Source organism: Lissotriton helveticus, chromosome 7 (assembly GCF_964261635.1).
Source record: "Lissotriton helveticus chromosome 7, aLisHel1.1, whole genome shotgun sequence".
In the NCBI taxonomy this organism is placed as follows: Eukaryota; Metazoa; Chordata; class Amphibia; order Caudata; family Salamandridae; genus Lissotriton; species Lissotriton helveticus.
In genome coordinates, this window is record NC_136068.1 from 938,917,808 (window position 1) to 938,939,715 (window position 21,908).

Here is a 21,908-nt window from a genome sequence, read left to right on the forward strand (position 1 = left end):
GGTAGTCATTTATAAAAGTTGTGGGTGGTACTTCCACCAAGGCGACGGAGTAATAAACTCAGGCCATACGCCAGGACTTAAATCAGGCCCTTGATCTCTCTGTGCTTCCATTCTCTAGCTATCCACAAACTGTATGCTGCACCACCAGCAAAAGGAGTCATGGAAAACAATTAGTAATTTATTTACATCTCTTAAATGTTGTGATACTGGCAATGTCTTTCATTGATGTGATTAAATTTACTGTAGGAGATACACCTTGGGTGTAGGCCAATTTGGGGATCTGCCAGAGGATAGTATTTCGGGGGCCTCTAGGGCTACGAAAGTGAGATCGTCGCAGAAGGGTTGATTTCTTCGCAGCTTGAATGGTTGAGCAAGTGTGAACAGCTTGCATGTCTAGCACCTTGGAGAAACATCCTTCGTATAAGAATATAACCTCTTTAAAAATGGATGAATGTAGAAAGCGTTTCTTACCCAAATGCATATGATACTCAGTGGGGGAAGCAAGGCCTACATATATTTTGAAAATAATCTTGGCCCTTCGGATGATGAAGTAGTGCTGCACTAACCATTATTTGTTGTGGTGAGATTTTTCATATTAACACAAAATATTAATCTTTAGATACTTGACAGTTGGTAGATCAATTAGCGATCAAGCTTAGCTGGATCTTAAACCAGTGATTGTGGATCAATGAAATCAACTTCTTAAGAGGGCAGTGCTCTGGAGGAATGCATTTCAGAACGACATGGTGGTGGCTAGAATTTATGTGCAAATAGTTCCCATTATACAATGTTGTACCATCCAACATATGAATAATCAATACCATAATGTTGGGTTGCTTTAAGCCAAGTTCGCAATACAATCAATACGGATACCATTTAATTCTGGATATGATTACTTTGTATAGTGATTATTGTTGTTATTTTAACAATATGACTCGAAAAAAATAACAAAAATGAGCAAAGCAATTTATAGCCAGTGCAACATTTTCACAGCGTGGTCATAATGCGGAGACCAGCAATTAACCTAACTGATCTATTTGTTGTCTGGAGCATGAAGATCAAACAAGAAACTGCCCTCATAAGCAGGAGGAATGCAATGAGCAATAAAGGCAGCAGCAGTACAACCTACCCTCTTAAATAGGGCGAGTACAGCACAGGGAGAAGGACTGCAAGAGGACTTAAGTTGCTGTCATTCCTGGATTCCCCAAAGAGATGGGTTGCAGTGATGCACTGGTAATCATGGGGTACAGGTATATGTTGCGGATTATCAGTTATGCCTTTTGTTAGACTTGGTCCTCTGTGCAGTTTCACCCCCTCCTCTTTTCTGAAACCTGTTTTTATTGGCCTTTAGGACTCTGTGCACTATACTACTGCTAACCAGCCCTATAGTGCTTGTGCACCCGCCTTTAAGTATGGTAAAATTAGCTTACATAGAATTGGCACATTAATGTTCTATAAGTTCCTAGTAAAGTAGTATGAAATGTATCCAGGTGCTTTAAATTAAATGCTGCTATTTGGCCGGCACCACTCATTGTGCCACCAACTGAAGTAGCCTTTTAAAATATCTCTCAGTCCTGCCACTGCAGCCTGTGTGCCGTTTTAAACCTTTTGCCAGGGCCAAATCTTCCGTTTTAATACATATTAGTCTCCCCTAGGTCTATGGTAGGGTAAATCATTTTTAATGGTAAAGTCAGATTTTAAGTCACAGTTCTGAAAAATTCCACTTTTAGAATGTTGGCATTTTTTTGTCCTACTCATTTGTTCCCAATAGCCTGTTTCCTTGGTCACATGACTAGATGTAGTTGGCAGCTGGCATCTGTTTGTTCATCCTTGTCACACAAAATGGGGAATTGGTGTTGGCAGGATGGCCCATCCTGTCAAGAGGGGCGGAACTGTGTACAGACCCATTTACTCCTCAGCCCACACACAAAGAATTTCACATTAGCCTTTTGTGACCCCAGTGGACCTGGGAGCATGGCAGGGAGGAAGGAAATTTCAGCACCATCAGGGGTAAGGGGGCCACAGAAGTTTCAACCACTTCAAAGCTGTCAGCAGGTATAAACATTGGACCATGAGACCAACTCTGTTGTACACTCCTGGACCTGTGGATACTACAGAAGAAGGACTGGTATGCTGCCAGAGGACTACTCTGTTGCTTGAGACCTGCCCTGCTGCCTGAGAAAGAAGACTGGTACTGCTCATTTCATCTGAGCCTCCCTGAAGTAATTCTAAGGGTCAACTGGCTGACCTCCTGTTCAGAGCTACTGGGAGATACTGCCCAGCTGGCCTGCTGACTTTCCCTGCGGGGACCTGCAACTGTATTAGCCTGTGATCTACAGGGCTCTGCTGGAATGAGCTTCTGATCTCTAAGTATGGGCGAATTTTGCGGATCTGCGGTCTGCGAATTCGCACAGAATCGCAAAAAAATCTGCGAACTCGCGGATTTTTTTGCGATTTGCACTCTACTCAACTGGAGTACTCTACTGGCTAATCAGTAAGTGCTACCTCATTTGGTAAATGTATAGTGCTTTTCCTACACTGCAGCTGCGTAAAGGGCCAGAAGATTTCTCTCCACTGACCATGTGTGCCTGTATCTTTGCCACCGCGCCAAAAGGCGCCGGGGTCCCTCGAGTGAGCTGTCCATCATAGTTCGGAAAGGGCGGGAAGACGTTTGATACCGCTAGCGTGTGGTGCGGGGCCAAACGGGCGGGGCTTCTATGTGTGTCAACAACATGCCTCTTGTGTATAAAGGGTCAGAGAGCGAGCCGGGCAGCAGGTGAGGAGAAAGCAGCCTCCTGGTTACAGGAACTACATGGGGATTGAGCTCGAGAAACTCATGGATTCAAAGACCTCCCTCGAGTATTACAGCTAATTTTCGATGGCAGATATGGGGTTAAAGCACATTTGCCCAGCCTCAACCGTGCTCACTAATGTTTTGGGCTGATTAAAACGTTTCTGAATTAGAGCTTCAACTCGGGCACCTGCTTTATTTATATCTGTAAGTGCTTGCTGTTGAGGTTTAATTTTTGGCCCACAGGAAGCACTTACAGAGTTAAGGCAGGTGCCCGAGTTGAAGCTAACTTTGTAACCATTTTAGAATGGCGCCGGCAAGCTGCCAGAGTTGAAGTTGCAACTTGCAAGTAAGCAACTTCAACTCTGGCAGCTTGCCGGCGCCATTCTAAAATGGTTACAAAGTTAGCTTCAACTCGAGCACCTGCCTTAACTGTAAATGCTTCCTCTGGGCCCCAAAAAAAAATACGCCCGCGTGCGGATTCGAGGATTTTTTGGCAATTTCGCAAGATTCGCAGATCGCGAAATTGCCGAAAATCTGAAAATTCCACAAGCGGAACGGATTTTTGGCCCACAGTTGCTGATCTCAAGAGATGCCTCCCAGCCCCTGGACCCTTGGTTTGTCACCAGTTTAGCACCTCTTGGAAGGAAAGGATCAGTCCTGAAGGTGTGGCCCGTTCGTGCCAAGATCTTGCCGCTCACAACGACTGTCAACCTGAAGCTCCAGTTAACCCAATTTCACACTTCTCAACCACTAGCAGCAACAGGCAATGTGATATCTGTACTTCGTGCTACAGCATCGGCAACCCATGGTGACGGCCCACATAAAGCTCCAGCAATGACAATCCACGGCGCCCAACTGGATCTTTGCACTACCGCGACAACCATCTGTGACGCCTAGCCTGCTCCCTAGACTTTCTCCTGGTCTAGCATGGCCAGATGACTGCAAGTTGCGCTCTGTGTTTTTAGGCTCTATACCTACTCAAATCTTTTGAATTGCATATCTCAGGTTCTACTGATTGGATTTTTGTTGTTTGATGTCAAATAATGTATTAACCTGTGCTCTATTTTTCTACATTGGTGTGGGATTTGATTTTTCTCGTGTTGCATTTTCACTTTATTACTGTTTGTGTGCTGCATAAATACTTTACAAACTACCTCCAAGTTAGGCCTGACTGCTTTTGTGCCAAGCTACCATAGGGTTAAGCAGGAGTCAATCTAGTAACTTTTTGTGGTTAACCCTGACAAGGCTTGTGGTTGTTGCTTGAGTAGGGTTTTACTTTCCTCATCTAACAACCCAATTCCCCACACCTTTGATCAAAGTGTTTAATAGTAATGTCCCCACATTAAATAGTAAATAGTAAAGTCCCCACATTAAATCTCACAGAAAACACTGCAACAATATTTGGCCCTCAGGTTGATTTCAACTGCCTGGAGGGTGAGTGTTGGAAAAGTGACTACTCTTTTCTGACATACTGTAATCCACTCGATTTGTCTCCAATCTTTAAAAGTTGGCCATTTTTTAATCTAAACAACAAGGGGAAATGCCTGAACTGATACAATTAATCATAAATAGTTCATCTAAAGGAAGAAATTATATTTCCACCCTAGGTTTTGCTAATTAATAGCTTTTTATTTATTTATTTTTAAGACAAAAAAATTATTTTTGAAAAGAATTAATGCATGTTATATACAATAGGACACTACACCGTTAAACTAAACAATATAACCACACTAAGGATATTCGTTCAATCTACACAGACATATCACAGTCATTCAAAAATATCATACATTCAATCTTACACATTTTGAAGAGAAGAAAAGAAAGAAACAAACAGACGTTGCTCAATTAATCAAAACCTCAGATGTGATACATTAATGCATATCAAACTGGAAAAAAGGAGGGGGGTACACTTGCAGTTCAAATACAATCAATTATACAATGAAAAAGATTTCTTATAATGTCAATGTGTACACAACTACAAGTGCGGTATTGATCAACACTTGAGTTATTCAGGAATAGAGCAACATTTGGTACAAGGGCCTACGCGTTTCGAATCCCAAATAAATTCAACGGGGGATTCTCCTCAGGGCCAATGGAATATCTGAAAAGAATAAATAAAATAGAAAAAATGATTTTTAGTGAAAAAATTCTAAAACACTAAGAGAGACGCGGGTGAGTAGCATTTCCCCGCTGATAAGACTGAGTACGGCTAGTCTGCGCATGCGCGGGAGAATAGTTGATTCTATACGCCGTACTTGACAAGTCGGCTTTCCCATTGCGGTGCGCTTTGAACTGAGAAACCAGGTAAAGCCCTTCTGAAAGTTTCCTCGTCCAATTTGTTTTGCCTCTGAGGGTCGCTCAACGACTAAAACAGATCCTTGTTTTAATAGATCCAGGATCGACCCTTCATTTGATGGCCATTTGTTTGGCCGAAATCGATGTGCCTGCCCCTAACCAAGCGCCCGCTGGAAGTAAGGTAATTTTCCCTGCTAAGTACAAGACGCACACTATATGACTATTTCGGCGTCCCCCCGCCATTCCAACATAGCAGGCAAGTAATGCCCCGTCTGGCTCTTTGGTTTTGCAGGTCCCACTTTCAAATTATACTTTTGTGCCAGCGACCTTTGTTCGAATTGCTGACCCGCCACGGACAACGAGGAGATCTAGCCCCTGAGAGCGTCCGCCTATGCCTGTCAATTTGATACATTTCTGATAACTGCTCATCAGCTGTTTCAGACAGGTACAGCGTTTTCTTGCTTTAGCTGACATATACAGGTTGGCCTAATCACTTTGACCACCTCATACAAATATTTCCTTTCCCCCGCAGATACTTCTGCTCTACTCCACCGTCCAAGTTGCCTCGCAGACCAGTAGGGTAAGCGGTTTGAGTTGATGGTGGTACACTCTCTTAGTGTTTTAGAATTTTTTCACTAAAAATCATTTTTTCTATTTTATTTATTCTTTTCAGATATTCCATTGGCCCTGAGGAGAATCCCCCGTTGAATTTATTTGGGATTCGAAACGCGTAGGCCCTTGTACAAAATGTTGCTCTATTCCTGAATAACTCAAGTGTTGATCAATACCGCACTTGTAGTTGTGTACACATTGACATTATAAGAAATCTTTTTCATTGTATAATTGATTGTATTTGAACTGCAAGTGTACCCCCCTCCTTTTTTCCAGTTTGATATGCATTAATGTATCACATCTGAGGTTTTGATTAATTGAGCAGCGTCTGTTTGTTTCTTTCTTTTCTTCTCTTCAAAATGTGTAAGATTGAATGTATGATATTTTTGAATGACTGTGATATGTCTGTGTAGATTGAACGAATATCCTTAGTGTTGTTATATTGTTTAGTTTAACGGTGTAGTGTCCTATTGTATATAACATGCATTAATTCTTTTCAAAAATAATTTTTTTGTCTTAAAAATAAATAAATAAAAAGCTATTAATTAGCAAAACCTAGGGTGGAAATATAATTTCTTCCTTTAGATGAACTATTTATGATTAATTGTATCAGTTCAGGCATTTCCCCTTGTTGTTTAGATATAAGCGCTCAGCCTAACTGATTAGAGCCAACTCTTTGCTGCTAATAGGGCCATTTTTTAATAGCATTTTTAATGTGGGTAGCGCATGTTTTCACAAATTGGGGAACAACAGACCCATCGGGCCAGGACACACTGTATGTTTCTCCACAATTTATTGGTTACATTTGAAATTGTAATCCCTTTTGCTTCTAATTGCTACAAGGGTGTGATTCACAGCCAAGACCTGGAACGGGCTCCCTGTGAACATCTGACGCTTCCCGACCCTGCACAGGTTAAGGAAGGACCTCAAGATCTGGCTCTTTGGTGGATCCTGAGCTACACCCTCTTACTCCCCGAGCACTGTGAGACCCTCATGGGTGAGTAGCGTGCTTTATAAAACCCTGATTGATTGATTGATTGAAAGGAACATATTTAGAGAGTTTGCATTTTTTAAATCAGGTTCTGGTGATTTCAATATGGAGATAACCTGCAGAGCTGGACACAGGAAACCTTGTACACATGTTGGAGAAGAGCCTTGGAGCTGTGGGTTATAAAGGTCTACGTGCTTCTGTCTTCTGTATGTTGTAATGGTCTTGATTATATCATACATAAGTTATAAAAAATAAGTGGTGATGAAAAGACTTAAAGTAACTTCATAACATGCCTACAGACAGCTTCAGGAGAGCCGGCCAGTATGTAATGCATTAAAAGATAATCATATTTTTTTATATGGGTCGGGGTGGGCGCCAGATAAGATAGTCAGAAAACCAGCATGGGATACCTCACTTCTTTTCCAAAAAGGGACATTGTAAACCATGTTCCCAAAAAAGAACAGTAGTACGCACCCGCCTAAAAATAGACAACAGTAACCCTGTGCCCAAAAAAGGACAGTGGTGACAATGCAGCCTAAAATGAACAATAGTAACTGTGTGCCCAATTGTTACATGTAATCAATGAGCAAACACTGGTATTTTGGATGTTGCACCAAACCATAGACCAGGATTACCACGAGAGAACACGGTGACAAAGAAGTGGCAGCCGCAAAGAGAGGGAGTTGGTAATGTTTACTCTCACTCTACACCATTAACACCTACTATATGTTGTGGTAGGAGGAGGCATGTGTATTAACACTACTGCCCCTCCATTGTATCATTTATAACACTTCACTCTATATTCACCCACCTCAATTCCTTTATTTAAATTATTCCTCTGATGCAGAAAAGCCTCTTCACCAATATCACTTTCCTCCTTGGCACTACTTAAAACATTACAATCTACATCGTTAACTCTTAGGCTATAACTCTTCTTCATCACTGTCGCTTCTCTAGCACCGGGCTCCCTCAGTCACTACTCCACTTCAGTAGACTGCATTATCGCAAACATTTCAGCTTATCTACACCAAGGCAACTTTCCCAATCGTCTTTGCTTCTCCAGCTACCCCTACCTTATTTCCTTCACTCATCCAATTTACAATTAGTTGGAATGAAATGAAGTACCTGCAAAGGAGGAATGACTAAGTGGCCAAGCTAGGACCAAAACCAGGGACTTACAGCTTGAACTGAGATGTTGGCGAAAAGTGTTTTCAACCCACAAGAATATCTCACCCATCAGAAAATTGAAATGAGTTAGAAGCCAATGTGGACATAGACCTGAACCCTCTCATGAGCAGCTTTGAAGAAGTCTCTTTACTCGGTTACACTTGGCCAAACTGGGCTTTCAATTGCACTCCCTGTGTATATATACTGTAGCGTAGCAGAAGCACATTGCAGAAAACTAGCTCCTCCTGTTGTCTTTTGAGGGTCTTGTACAACAGCCACAGTATCACTACTGCCACAGTAGACACACTGCAGATGTTTAAAGTTTGTTAAGCCGGGTTCCTTGAACTGACTATTGGTCTGTGCGGATATAAAGGTGTATTCCTAGCTTTCTGTTTGCTGATAACTCTGCAGAAGAATTGACTATGGGGCAAATTTGCAAGCCCCATCGCCACCCCAGCCAGGCCCAGGTGGCGATAGGAGACTCGCCTTATTTACAAGGCAGCGTTAAGCCACTTAATGTGGCTTAACACTGCCTTGTAAATAAGGCACTCTTTCAGGCTGTATTTAGCATGAAAGGGGTATGCAATGGGTGTTTGGATGGGAGTTCCACTGCAACACCCATTGTTTTTGACGCTGCCCTATATTTACAAGTGCAGAATAAATAGGTGGCAGCACCTAGTCTTAAACAGGCAAAACGAGGAGAAATGCTTTATTTCGCCTAGTTTTTGCTTTTTCCATATGTGCTGCCTTGTGCAGCACATATGGAAAAAACAAAACACCTTGAATTGGTTGTGTAGGAAGATGACCCTTCCTGCACATAAACCATCCTTTAAAAAAATAAAATGTTGTCACTTTCATGTGTGCTGCATTATGCAGCACATATGGAAGTGACAAAAGGGCATTTCAGGATTGTTTATGTGCAGGAAAGGACACCTTCCTACACATAAACAGTCCTCCCCTGAACGCAGACACCCTTGCACTCTGGTGCAAGGGTGCCTGCGTTGGCGCTACACTGCTAAGTATTGGGCCAGTGCGGGATTTGTTGTAAATATGGTGCAGCCTTGCGTTTCTGAAGTGGCGGAGTGAGGCGTTAAGTTATGACGGCTAACACCTCATTCCGCTACTTCATTGTAAATACGCCCCTATGTCTTCATCAGTCTTACACATTTTATTCCAGTAGACAGCAGGCTTCTATGGGCAGCATGGTTTTATCCCTAAGATTGTTTCAGACTTTCACCTGAATCATGAGGCAGGTCTGCCTAGCTTCCCCCATGCATACCTTTCTGGGAAGATGACAACTTTCTTGTATTGAATACAGCAAAATCCTGATCTTTTTTAAATTGTGTATGTAGATACTTTGACCCTCAGACACAATTGGGTTTTCTGAGGTTATTCATGGTACGACATTGGTCCTAGAACTGGCTTTCTGAGACAGCTTATCCCTACAACATCTCCAGGCCACTCGTTGACCTGCACGATTTCAGCCTTGAGACAGATCTTGGATACCATGAAGCCAAGCGATGGCTTTCTTGTGTAGATCAAAAACTTCAAGAAGGAGCTTAAGGAGTTGAACAGCCATTCAACACACCTCAGGGATGGATGACCGTGTTTACTCTCACACCTCACTTCAGGCCAGTGTCTGTGGTTTTGTAGATTTTTAGGCATCACACGGCTGGGTGAAGTAACATGTCTGTTAAGAAATGGCCACTTTCACAAACGTGATTGTGCTCCTTTGGAATTTTTTGTGCAAATATGAATTAAACACAGTCACATGTAATCCAGTATCTATTGCATAATTTGTAGATGTTAATAAAAACAATTTGTATAGCTCAGGGAGATCAGACACTTTGCTAAATGTAACTGGTCACGTCTACATCTTAATCACTATAATTAGACATTTCAAAACATGATAATGTTGCACACAGATGTAAAAAATAATATTTGTTCTTTGTCATGATTTTCAATATTTCATTATTTTCACAAATCTATAGTCACACCGTAGACACAGGTCTGAAAGCTGCACTTATTGCAACAGGATACACAGAATTTAAAACAATCTTAAACTTAAATATGTTACTTCTCTTTTTAAAGTGCCAGGTCTTGAATACCGAAGTACATCCCAGTGAAAGATATACATGTGAAAGGGACTTTATTCTGCAGTACGGCTATATTTAAATTAAAAAAGTGATCTCAGGGTGGCCATTTTTAGGTCGAGCCTAGCGGCAGCACGCATGCACTGTTCGCTCTGCGAGGCATGCTCTAATAGAGTATGCATTGGAAGCCATGTCCACTCTCCACCCATGTAAGTCATTAGCTTGTGTCATTGTCCTTCTTAAATGCTGGCTTCTGATTGGTAAATATGCTTGTTACTGCCTTGTCTGCATTCGTTACCGCCCATAACAACTGGACCTTTTACTTGGCTCGTTGCATGGTCGGATTTATTTAGTAGGTGAGCACTATTTTGTTCATGAACACTAATGGGGGGGATGGATGCCTTTTTTATGTGCATGCTGAGCACGGCACCCGCTGTAGAGACACCACGCTCAGTTAAAATGTTATTTTTTATTAAACTTTGATGTTGAGCGCAGTGCCCGCTTCAGGAACACAGCAGTTGTTTTTTTTTTTTTTTTACTTTAATACTGAGCGCGGTGCCCCCTTCAGGGACACTGCGCTCGGTTTATTTTAATTTTTTAAAACTTTAATACGGAGAGCGGTGCCCGCTTCAAGGACACGGGGCTCTTTGTTTTTTTTTAAACTTTAATGAGTGTGGCACCCACTTCATGTCCACCGCGCTCTGCTTTACAATAAGGAGGTAATTCCTTGTTGAGAAGTTTTCATGTCAGGTGGTTGTTCCTTGTTGAGTTGTTGTTCCTCGTTGAGTGGCTGTTCCGTAGCAAGTGGTTCAGGTGACACCCTTGGCACATCGGTAGCACCCTGGCACGAGGTTTTCTTAGAAGCCGCACACTGAGGCTGTTTAATTAGCAGTGTGCGCTATATCTCCTGGCACTGAAGTAGTTTCACGCCCCGGGAAGGAGCACTCCCTGCGTGTTACTGGGAGACAGCATTTCACATGCTCAAATTCGGGCATACAAAGAACTTTTTTTAGTTTACTCCTCGGGAACCCATGCCCCCACTAACCTCAGAAGGAGTGACACATTAGTGGACCCGGGGTGCCGCGCGCCTGTCTCCTTACCCGCCCTCCTGACACACCTTACCGATCTACCTCTGAGACACTACATCCTGCCAAAATATCTTCATTTGTGTTATTTACAGTGTGCACCATTCACATGCCTGTCAGTGATTTTGTTATATCTTTAACTCATGTAATTTGCAGGTTGTGTCTCAAAGTAACTATTTTATTACACCAGGAAGGTGCCGTTAAATGAATGTGTTCGGTCCCTTTTTCTAGCAGTAGCAAAGTAATGTTACATATTCGTTTTCACCGTTCTTAACTATCTAAGCTTGATGGCGAGGGCATCTGCTCTGTTCCCTTTTGGGGAGAAAAGTGATGCAATTGTTACATGTATTTACCTCAGTAATGTGGCCTGAGTTGTGTCTTTGGCTGTGCCGTTGTTCTCCGATGGTGTGTGATTGGCCTTAGTTGGGAAAGCAGCTAATTTTGCGGGCTCTCCTAAATATGAAGGTGTGTTGGCTCTATCGTAAGCAGATAGCTGTACTGTGTGGGATGCCTGCTCGTTCGAGGGGGTAGGGAGAGCTGTGTTTGGGGGCTTGAGGGGAGAAGTGTCTGACACTCCTTTCCCAGGTGCAGGCACGTTTTCGGATCAAGGTAAGACTGGCCTATGGATTATGCGATTCCACAGCTATAGCTTTTCCCCCCGCATAATTATGGAAGTGCTGCTTAATCCCTCATCTTTTCCACCATCTGAAGATTTTAACAAAAAAAATGTTTCAAGCTCAAACATATCAAAAGTTACCAAAACCGTGGCCACGTGTGTTTGCACGCAGGGGAAGGCCATTCACTAACTTTAACTGGTCAACTTTAATTTGCCTATTTCTGTATTTGGTTGTTAAACTGATACTGAGGTGAAATCCGTGCCAGACAATATTACTATATGTGAAAATGGCAAAATAATGAAGTAATACTATCAAAAATTGTGCTGCATTAAGTAGCATAATTTGACTTTCCTTGCCACATAAACATAATTTAGTAAAACCTGCCGCATAATTTGGTGCTTTCCAGCTGCATAATTCCAGTGGCTCTGCCTATAGGGAAATCGGGCAGTGCCTGCCCGATGGGCTAGTCTAAAAGGTGGTAGGTTTTTTATGTACTTGTGAGCATTTGTTTTGGTCGACTGGGTTGATTTTTACTGTTAATGTCCTGGACATTAAAACGAATATTGCCTGCAGCAAGCTCAAATCCCTGTTGTCTTCTGTACTAGCTAAACACTTATACAGCGGTTCTTTAGAAGTTCAAAACTGCCCCAATTTGCAAATATGGGCCACTCTTTTAGCTATTTAATTCACTAATGGGGGCCACTTTTATTTTGGTTGCCGGGTCAATTTTCTGTCTTGGGGATAGAATGGAGATGGTCATTAACCAGGTCACGTCTGTTTTGACTTGGGCTGGCAAAGATTGGGTCTTCCTGTTTTCCGCTAGCGGACTTTGAGGCTCTGGCGGTGTCCCATGTGGCCTGGCATTTGTGGGTGAAGCACAGGATGGGGCACTGTTCTCTGGCTCCTCGGGGAGCCTGTGAGGTTGCCCTGTGCACTGGGACAGGATTATTTACTCTAGTATCTTAAATTCTACCTCCTGTGGTCTGTAATGGCGCTACAATGATGCAGAAGCCTACGGTGTTGCCCTAGAACACTTTTCTATTGAGTAGCCCGCATTGGGCTCTGGGTTTACCTGTGTGGGGGGGGTCCCCTGAAATGTTTTGTATTGTAGGGTTATTTTTATAGTGATTTCCAAACATATCCTGCATCATTTATATAGTACTTTCCATCCCGGGAGGGTGAAGCGTCAGCAGAGTCTCTTAAGGATTTGCCTTCAAACCCATTAGTTGCTTGGTTGAAAGAGTGTTGGTTGCAGTTCGAAAATGGAAAAATATGGAAAAGATTCGGTCATTGAATGTCACCAGTGGGTAGGATTGCTGCACTGTTCAGGTAGACTCCTAGGCAAGGCCACTGAAATTATGCGATTCTGCGGTCACAGCTTTTTGTGCATAATTATGGATTTGCCTCATTTACCACATAATCCGTAATTTTCTGCATAATCTGCAAATTTTTACGAACACAATTTGTTTCTATCACCAAGGGATCAAATGTTACTAAAAATGTATCAGCATGTGTTTGAGCGTAGAGTAAGGCCTTTTGTAAAGGTTAACTGTCATCTTTCAGTTGCTTATTTCGGTATGTGGTTGTTAAGCAGCAGCGGCCCGTGCAGGTAAGAGCGGGTTGGCCGGGTGGGGGCAGTTTCAACAGACGACGACGAGGGAACTGTAGTTAGTTAATTTTCCCTCTTGGTCCTCTGTCGAATCCTTCCCCAACCCGGTCCCACCGCGGCACCACTCTTACCTTCATGGGCCGCTCCTGTTGTTAAGTCGGTACTAATGAGATGAAATATTTACCCAGAGGGTATTACCATGTGTAATAATTATAAAATAATGAAGAAATACTATCGAAAAAGTGAGCTGCTTTATGCCACATAGTTTGCTTTTCTTGCCGCATAATTGAGTAAATCCTAATGCATAATTTGAGGCTCCACTGCAGCACAATTCCCCTCGCACTGCTCATAGGTTTCTCACGAAGACTATGACAAGACCGAATGTGGAGGTTGGCATAGAGAAGATGAGATACACAGAATAGGTCCCAGGAGCTACTTGGGGCCCTCTTGACATTTAAATGTGGCCCCTGGTCAACAGCAGCTTTGGGCTGCTGTTTACTTGTCTGAGCAGTAACTTTCAGAAAGATGTTAAATAAACAAGCAAGTGTTTATTTACAGGTTAACTGAAGCTAAAGAAGGGAAATGAAACCTTCAATTTTAATGACGTTTTGAAATAAACCTGTAAAAATATGATAAAATCTCTTCAACCTCAGTATATCAGGTAAGATCAGTACATGGAAAAGCATGTTTTTTTACGTGAATGGTTTCAAGCATACATTTTAAAATATTTCTGCTCCCCCAACACTAATGCCAATAGTGAACTAAAAAGCAAGTCAGTTATCGATGCCCTCTCTGGGTGGCCTGGGTTTTTATTATTCATGGACTGTGTTATAGGTTATGAAATGAAACACAAGTGAAGGCTGTGTTCAGGTCAAATCCTGTATTTCGAGGTGGTCTTATACGCGCATTTGCAATGCAATAGGTCTCGCAATTGCGAGATTTTAGCTATTGGCATTGTAAATATCAATGGCATATAGTTATATGTTTAAAAAACCTGCAATAATAAAATGCATTGTCATTTACAATAGCAATATGTCCAAATTTCTATAATGCGAGACCTATTGCATTGCAAATGTTTGTTGTAAACTGTAGGTGGGGTCGTGGTGCGCAGAGAACATGAGATGTAACACTAAGAATTTTATGAAGCGAGGTTGCGAAGCAAAAGAGCATTATAATGTATCCACTCAACTTCCGACTCATACTCCGTCTCCAGGTCCATCTGTTCCCCTGCATGGGAGTCCAATGGGATTCTGTGAATTGAGGAGGGTCAGAGGAGGGTCAGTGGGTCATATTAATTTCTCTGGAAATGCTGAGTGGTGCGGTTGAAGAGAAGTGTTGTGCACTAAGTTATTCATTAGCTGCTGTACTGCCGGATCACACAACAATAGCAAGGTATTATGCGGTTACACAGAAAGGTTATCCCAACGCCGCCCCACCCTCCCCTGCCCTTCCCATGTCAGACTTCCTCGACCATCCCCCACGCCCCTCGGGAGCTGGGGTTTCTGCAGTTCACAGCGCTGCTTGGGAGCTCAACTTAAAACGATAATGAAAAATCAATATGGCGGTGGCATAGGATTCCGAGCTCTGCAGAGGGAGCCTGGTTTCTGATGACACTGCGCTGCTGGTTGGCTTAGAAAATGACTGAATATACATTGGCATTATTCTTAAGTTACATCATCACACAAGTCTGTCAGGACATATTAATTGAACGCTCCATCCAATCAGGGGTCAATCTGGGATACAGAAACAAACAGGTGGGCAGGCATTAACTTAACAACACTAGCGCAATCAGGATCAAGGCCTCGTCTCAGATGGACTGAGAGGCACTGAGTAAACCCAATTTTGCAAAAGGAAGTAGGGCTAGGGCAGTGTCTTGCCTGGCATCTGATCCAGAGTACCTGCACATCTGGAAACCACATGGAGTCCCTCTCTATAGCAGCCGTGGTCGGTAGTAGGAGTTCCTGCAGGGCGGTGACGTGGGGAGGGGGAGGGGCAGGGTGGGGGGTAGTAATTTATGGATTACAGAGTTTAACAGGTAAGTAAACATATAAATAAATAAATAAAACGAATTTCGCTGCGTGCACTGCATCACCAAATGCGATGCAGTGCGGGCAACGAAATTCATTTTATTTATTTATATGTTTACTTACCTGTTAAACTCTGTAATCCATACATTATTACCCCCCACCCTGCCCCTCCCCCTCCCCCTCCCCACGTCACCGCCCTGCAGGAACTCCTACTACCGACCGCGGCTGCTCTATAGGCGAGATAATCTTGAACTTGATTTTTAGGTAGAAGCCTACCAGACAATGCATCTGCCTGGTTTGCTAATGACATCTTGGGGACCTTCGGAAAGCTTCCCTGGGAATGCATTCCGTCCATTACTTACCATTTGCTCTTTGGTTTAAACCTCACATTTTCTTGCTTTCTATTTGCTGGCTTGATTTGCTTTAATTTGTCCAGCTTAAGTACTTCCCTTGCCCAAACCTTACTTACTGTATCCTTCTGAGTGCTCCCTTTCTGTAAACAGGCCTTTATATCTTGTACTAACCTTGTCACGTTTGCTATGCATTCCAAGACAGGGGTCAAATGTCAGGCTTTCCGTGGGAGCTTGGTGTTTACTTTTCTTTCTCTCACTTCACCGTGAGAGGATTATTGTGACAAACATGCTGTGTACTGTAGGTAATTCTGAAGTGTGTTGGTAACAAATATTTTAAGGCCATCAAAATCAAGGGAAGAGGTGTGGTGCCGCGTCCAGGGCGACTGACTCAGGAATCTGGGGATCACGGTTCGATCACCTGGTGCCAGCGGTAGATTAGTCCAGCACCATGTGACTCTGGGCAATAGCTTGCTTAATCTACCCGACGGCCCCCAGCGCCTAGAGACCCTTCCGGGTGATTGTTCGCGCTTTACAAATGTGGATTATTATTACAAATGTGGATCAAAACAAATCAATAAACCAGTTGATGACATTTCCACACATTATAGATTGTGCGCTGCATACTTTTATCAGTAAAACTGTATGTCTATGCAAATGTAACAGTAATTTACATTGAAGATTAAGTGGTGTCTCTAATAGCAGTGCGCTATCATACCATGCTTACTCCACTGTTTCCCATTCCACTCTACACTCACATTATGAAACTCCACTGTACGCCACTCCACAGTGCATAATTGCACTGTACTCTGCACAGTTCCACTCTATGCAACTCCACAACCCTGCATTATATGCCACAGCACTCTACGCCCATGTACTCTACTCTGCACCACTCCACTCTATTTCAGTACACTCTATGTCATCCAATCTACACCAGTCTAATTTACTCTGCATCACTGCACTCTACGCCACTGCATTCTACGGCACTGCCCTCTACCATGCATCATTTCACCTACGCCACTTCACTCTCCTCTGAAACAATCTACTCTGCTCCACTCCACCCCATTGCAATCGACGCTGCACCACTCCACTCTGCCTCGCTCTATTCCAGTGTGTACCACACTACGCCGCTGAACTCTACTGCACGCACTCTATGCTAATGCACTCTATACCACTTTACTTAAAAACAATGCAAACTACCCCATTTGCACTCTACACCAACCTACTCTGCACCACTGCACTCTATGCCACAATACTCCACAACACTCTACGCCACTACACTCTACACCATTGTACCCTACACCACTGCTCTCTACGTCACTCTGTTGTACTCTACCCTGCACCAGTCTACGCTAATGCATTTTAAGTCACTCTAATATACACCTCTGCCTTCTATCACCTTCTACTCTGAAACACTGCATCCTTTGTCACTGAACTCTATGCTGCTCTATGCCACTTTATGCCAATGCACTCTACGACACTACACTCTATACCACTCCATTCTACACCACTGCACTCTATGCTGACCCACTATAATCTACTCTTCACCACTGCACTCTACGATACTGTACTCTACGGCACTCTAATATATACTACTGCACTATAAGCCACTTCACTCTACTCAAACAATCTACTTTATGCCACTGCACTCTACGCCAGTGCCCTATACACCACTATAAGCTACTCGTCAACACTCTATGCCACTGCACACTACTCCACTCGACTCTGCATCACTGTACTCTATGCCACTGCATTGTAAGCCACTCTACTGCATTCTACGACACCCTACTCTGCGCCACTGCACCGCTCTACTTTATGCCACTTCACTCTATGACAATGCACACTACACCACTTTTCTCAAAACCAATGCACTCTAAGCCACTGCACTCCATAGCAATCTATTCTGCACCACTGTACTTTACCCCACTTCTCTCTAGGCCACTCTATTCCACAACACTACGGTCTGTGACACTCTGCTCCATTAAACTCTACTCCATTGTGATCCACAACACCCTATTCCACTACTCTACTCTATGACACTCTACAAAACTCCCTCTATGCCACTCCATGCCACTTTACTCCACTCTATTCTATGACACACTACTCCACTCTACGCCACTCCAGAGCTTCACTCTATGCCACTCTACTCTGATACTCTATGCCACTTGACAACACTCTCCGCCACTATATGCCATTCAGCTCTAACACACTACTCCACTCTATGCAACACCACTCTATAACAATCTACTTTGCTCTACAACACTCTACACAACACCACTCTATGACAGTCTACTCTGCTCTACAACACTCAACACAACACACTCTAAGCCACTCCAGTCTGCTCTACACCACTTCTCAACTCTCTATGCTACTCTACTCCACTTCACTCTACATGCCTCCACTCTACAACGCTCTACTTCCTCCACAACACTATGCTACTCCACTCTATGCCACTCCATGAATATCCACGTCACTCCATGCTACTCAACTCTACTCCACATCACTCTAAGCCACTCCATGACTCTCTACGCCACTCCATAACTTCCCATTATTCCACACAATTCTCCTTTACACCACTAACTTTTAGCCTTGCAGAACAGGTTCCGAAACTAGTGTACAACATGGCTAAAACATTTTGCCAAAGTCAATAGCTCTTGCATAGGCGAGACCTATTGCCTTTGCCAATGATTGTTTTACATACATTGGTTTGAAGAAAAAGAACAGGAGAGCGCCCTATGCTTTGACCCATACCCATTGGAGTTTCTCAGTTAAGGCATACTTGTTGCACTTAGGGCATCCACAACAAGCTGATGGATAGAATGTTTGAATTAATCTCAGCCACTGGCTGTATTCCAGTCTATCGCTTTTCCATCAGCATGCCACTCTAGACAAGAGGTTATTTTTATGCTTCAGAGTGACGCCTAAGTATGTTGGGTATGCTCAGACATGGAGCCCGTGTTCAGTGTGACACTGGAACCAAGTTGAACCCATCTGACAAGCCCCAGTCTGGGCGAAACCGGTCTTGGTTGCTTGCATTCTGGTTCAGGGAGATGCTGGCTTGGCAGTTTGGGCTGGAATGTTCCTATTAGAGCAGGTTTAAGACTGATTTGTATTCGGCTGGGCCCAATCTGCAGTGGCATCGTAGGCAAAATAATGATGGGCTTGGATGCAGTAATTATCAGTGGTTGAGATTTATTCAAGCATTCCATCCAACACTTTTTTGTCTAGTCTCAACATTAAGCATAGAATCTACTATTTGCAAGTTTTGGATTCATTCTCCCACCAGAGATTACAGGGCCGGTGCTAATTGTATAAGCCATGTGCACATGATTATTGTGGGTTATTAACTGTCATTCCTGTGAATTGCTGCTTTCCCTTTTTTGTTCATTTTAATACTTGAAAGACAACACAAAAATGTGCATTCTGTAGGGCAGAAAATACAAATCAAGTAACATTGTACAGCATTTTATGATTGTTATTAGCAGATCCTTCTGCTGCACCAAGATTGAAGCTGTATTTGAAAATGAAGCAATTCCGAGTGCTAGGAAGTACCATAGGGTTCTGTGATCATCGAGTATGAAGAGGAGACACGGACCTGGCCATGACAAGCGCGTAACTGTTGTATTTTATGTTACTGTCCCAGGGTGCTAGTGGCACTTACCTGGGACCAGAACTCCAGAGAGTAGTCAAGGACTATTATATACTTGTATTATGTGGCTTTAACCCGTTTGTTGCTTCGAACGTTCAGCGCCAGTGCTGAACGTTCGAAGAAACGGGTGCGGCCGCGTCGGCTGTTGACGTGCGCAGCACCAGGGAGGTAGCTCGAGCGACGTCCAACGGCCGCCGGCAGCATCGATAGGGTTAGTATCATGTGCGGTAGGGAGTTCAGCGGGTTATCGAGGCCTAATCAGGACTCGTCAGCATTCATCCCTGTGATCGCAGACCGTGTGAGGTGGGGACTGGAAGAACAAGGGTGACCGTCAAGGCCCAAAGAACCGCCACATTAAAACATCAGGAAAAAACGATGGCAGCCAAGCTAGGCACATGGTCGACACCAGACTGCAAACACCTTATGTAAGGAGATTTTTTTTTACAAACTGACAGCTGCCAGAAGACGCGCTTTTAAGAGACAAACTTATGTGAATCTGAAGTCTCTGGTTTATTTATGCACTTTAAGTTGTCAATGGGTACATTATATTAATAAAGTATTTTCTCTATAGAGTCTTTAATGTAAAGTTTTTGTTTCTTTAAGTGGATTTATTTTTTCTATCTTTTGGAAATAATATTTAAGAAAGCTTGATTGTAGTTATCTTTCAAGATCAAATCAATATTATTTTTAATATATTGTCGGGCGGCCCCTAAAAGGAGTGGGGGCCATAGGCCGGTGCCTACTTTGCCTGTTTGGTAATCCGGAACAGAGGTCGCATGGGAGAGTCTTTTCTTGTGGGGGGGGGGGTCTTACATTAGGGGCTTCCGTGACTGTGCAGGGCTAAACGGATGCACGTGATACCACACAAAGAAAAGGTAGCGTAGCTCACCAGAACTGCAGGGCACTCTTCCTTTAAATATTACACCATTAACACTTCCCTAGTCGACCACTTCTGTATTCACACTTCAGAGCCAATCTGCTGCATCAGCAAAGAGCGGAAGGACTGTCTTCAATTATAGCGCTCCCATCTCCAGAGACTGCAGGTGCTACGTGCAGCTTGCTAATGAGTCAAACTGGCATCCCCTCCTGGCTCTGAAACATCCATTGCTATGCATTTTGGGAAATATTTTTATATAGTGCTGCATAGCACGTGGCTAGTGCCACCGTCCCTCAAACAATCTGTAAGCATGTGACACTTTATGGTTGTGCACACAGGACCAGACCGGCGGGTCAAAGGAACAAGTGATGAGCTATAGATTCGTGATTTATATTTGTTCAACAATTTACCAATATCAATAGTCCCGGTGTGTGCCACCCTACCCAAACTGGCGGGTCACAAGTTGCAAAGTAAGCCCATCCGCCTCTGTCTATTGTCAATGACTTGGAGCCGGGTAGGGTGGGTCATGCCACGGTTTCCACCCTTCCCCGCGGCCACGGGACTTACCTTGAGTTTCTGCACGGCCCGCCCGGCATCCTGCCCCTGGTTCCACACCGTCACGCCGCCCTTGTTGTACTGGCTCAGCCAGCCCTCCGCGCTCTCGCACTGCTCCCGGAACGAGTTGAAGTCCGCATCGTCCGGGATACGCACCATGACTCTATCCACCTTAGTTTGGGACAGGGCAAGACGGCTGCTCCAAGCGCAATCCAGTGATCCTCGTCAACTGCTGCTGTGAAAAACCGTCGCAACCTTGAGGTGGACTTAACGGCAGATATGGTCAAGTCGTAAAGTTGCTGGCTGGAACCAGGAAACTGGGGTTTTAATCACTTCTCCAACCGCATCAAACCTGACACAATGTTAATATCCAAGCTTCCAAACAGCATCACTCTCATCTCCTTTATTTCTGTCAGCCCAAACCCTGTGGTTCTCCAAGTTCTCTGCGCTGCTCTTTGTCTTTCTCCTCCCCGGGGAGGAGATGCTGGATTGTTGCTGCTCCTACTCTTCCTCCTGCTCGGACTGCGGCTTGGTGACTCTGAAACACTCGCTCCCCACGGTGGTCCAGTCCGTCTCCCCCCGCCCCGGTGTTCTGCTGCGCTCGGGTGCCTCTGGTGTCATTCTCCGGGTTGCCAGGCTGCCTGCTGCTGTATTATTCACGAAGTAACATCACACAGGTGTCTTAGGTTTCCCGCCCCGGCTCCTGTTCTTCCACTCGGGCCCGACTCGCCTTCCGTCTCCCTAGCACCCTCTCCCTCTGTTTGACTTTGCTGCAGAGTTACTGGTTCCGCTAATAGCTGTACAAACGCACCAGACATGTCTGTGTAACGTCCTCCTGCCGCCACTGGGGGAGTCTGGAGCTCTGTGCTGCAGCAGGCAAAGCTCACAGCTCCATGAGGATTGAAGAGCGCGCTATGATGCTGCGGGGCGCGCGCCGCTACTCCTGTACTGCAGGATGCATAGGGCTCGCGCTGCTACTGCAAGGTGCACGCAACGCTCCTATTATCACTACACGATACATTTTTTTTAAACTACTTCAACATTTACGAATACGTAGGCCTTTTAGTACTACTGCAGGAAGACCGCGGAGCGAGGGAAGCTCAGAACTGCTGCAGAATAAAGAGCTCAGTAGATGACTGATTACTCCCAGTCGTACAGTTCCTAATAATAACAATCATTGACACTTG

The 21,908-nt window shown here is 44.0% G+C and overlaps 1 protein-coding gene across 1 annotated transcript in view; it reads right to left on the reverse strand.

Moving 5' to 3' along the window:
* Window positions 1–21,484, reverse strand: part of LOC144769425 (START domain-containing protein 10-like) — a 323,191-nt gene extending 301,707 nt beyond the window's left edge. The window contains exon 1 of the mRNA XM_078653520.1: window positions 20,734–21,484. Coding sequence (XP_078509646.1) covers window positions 20,734–20,880 — 147 coding nt within the window. The 5' untranslated portion in view covers window positions 20,881–21,484. The remainder of the gene's footprint in view (window positions 1–20,733) is intronic.
* Between the last annotated feature and the right edge of the window lie 424 nt (window positions 21,485–21,908).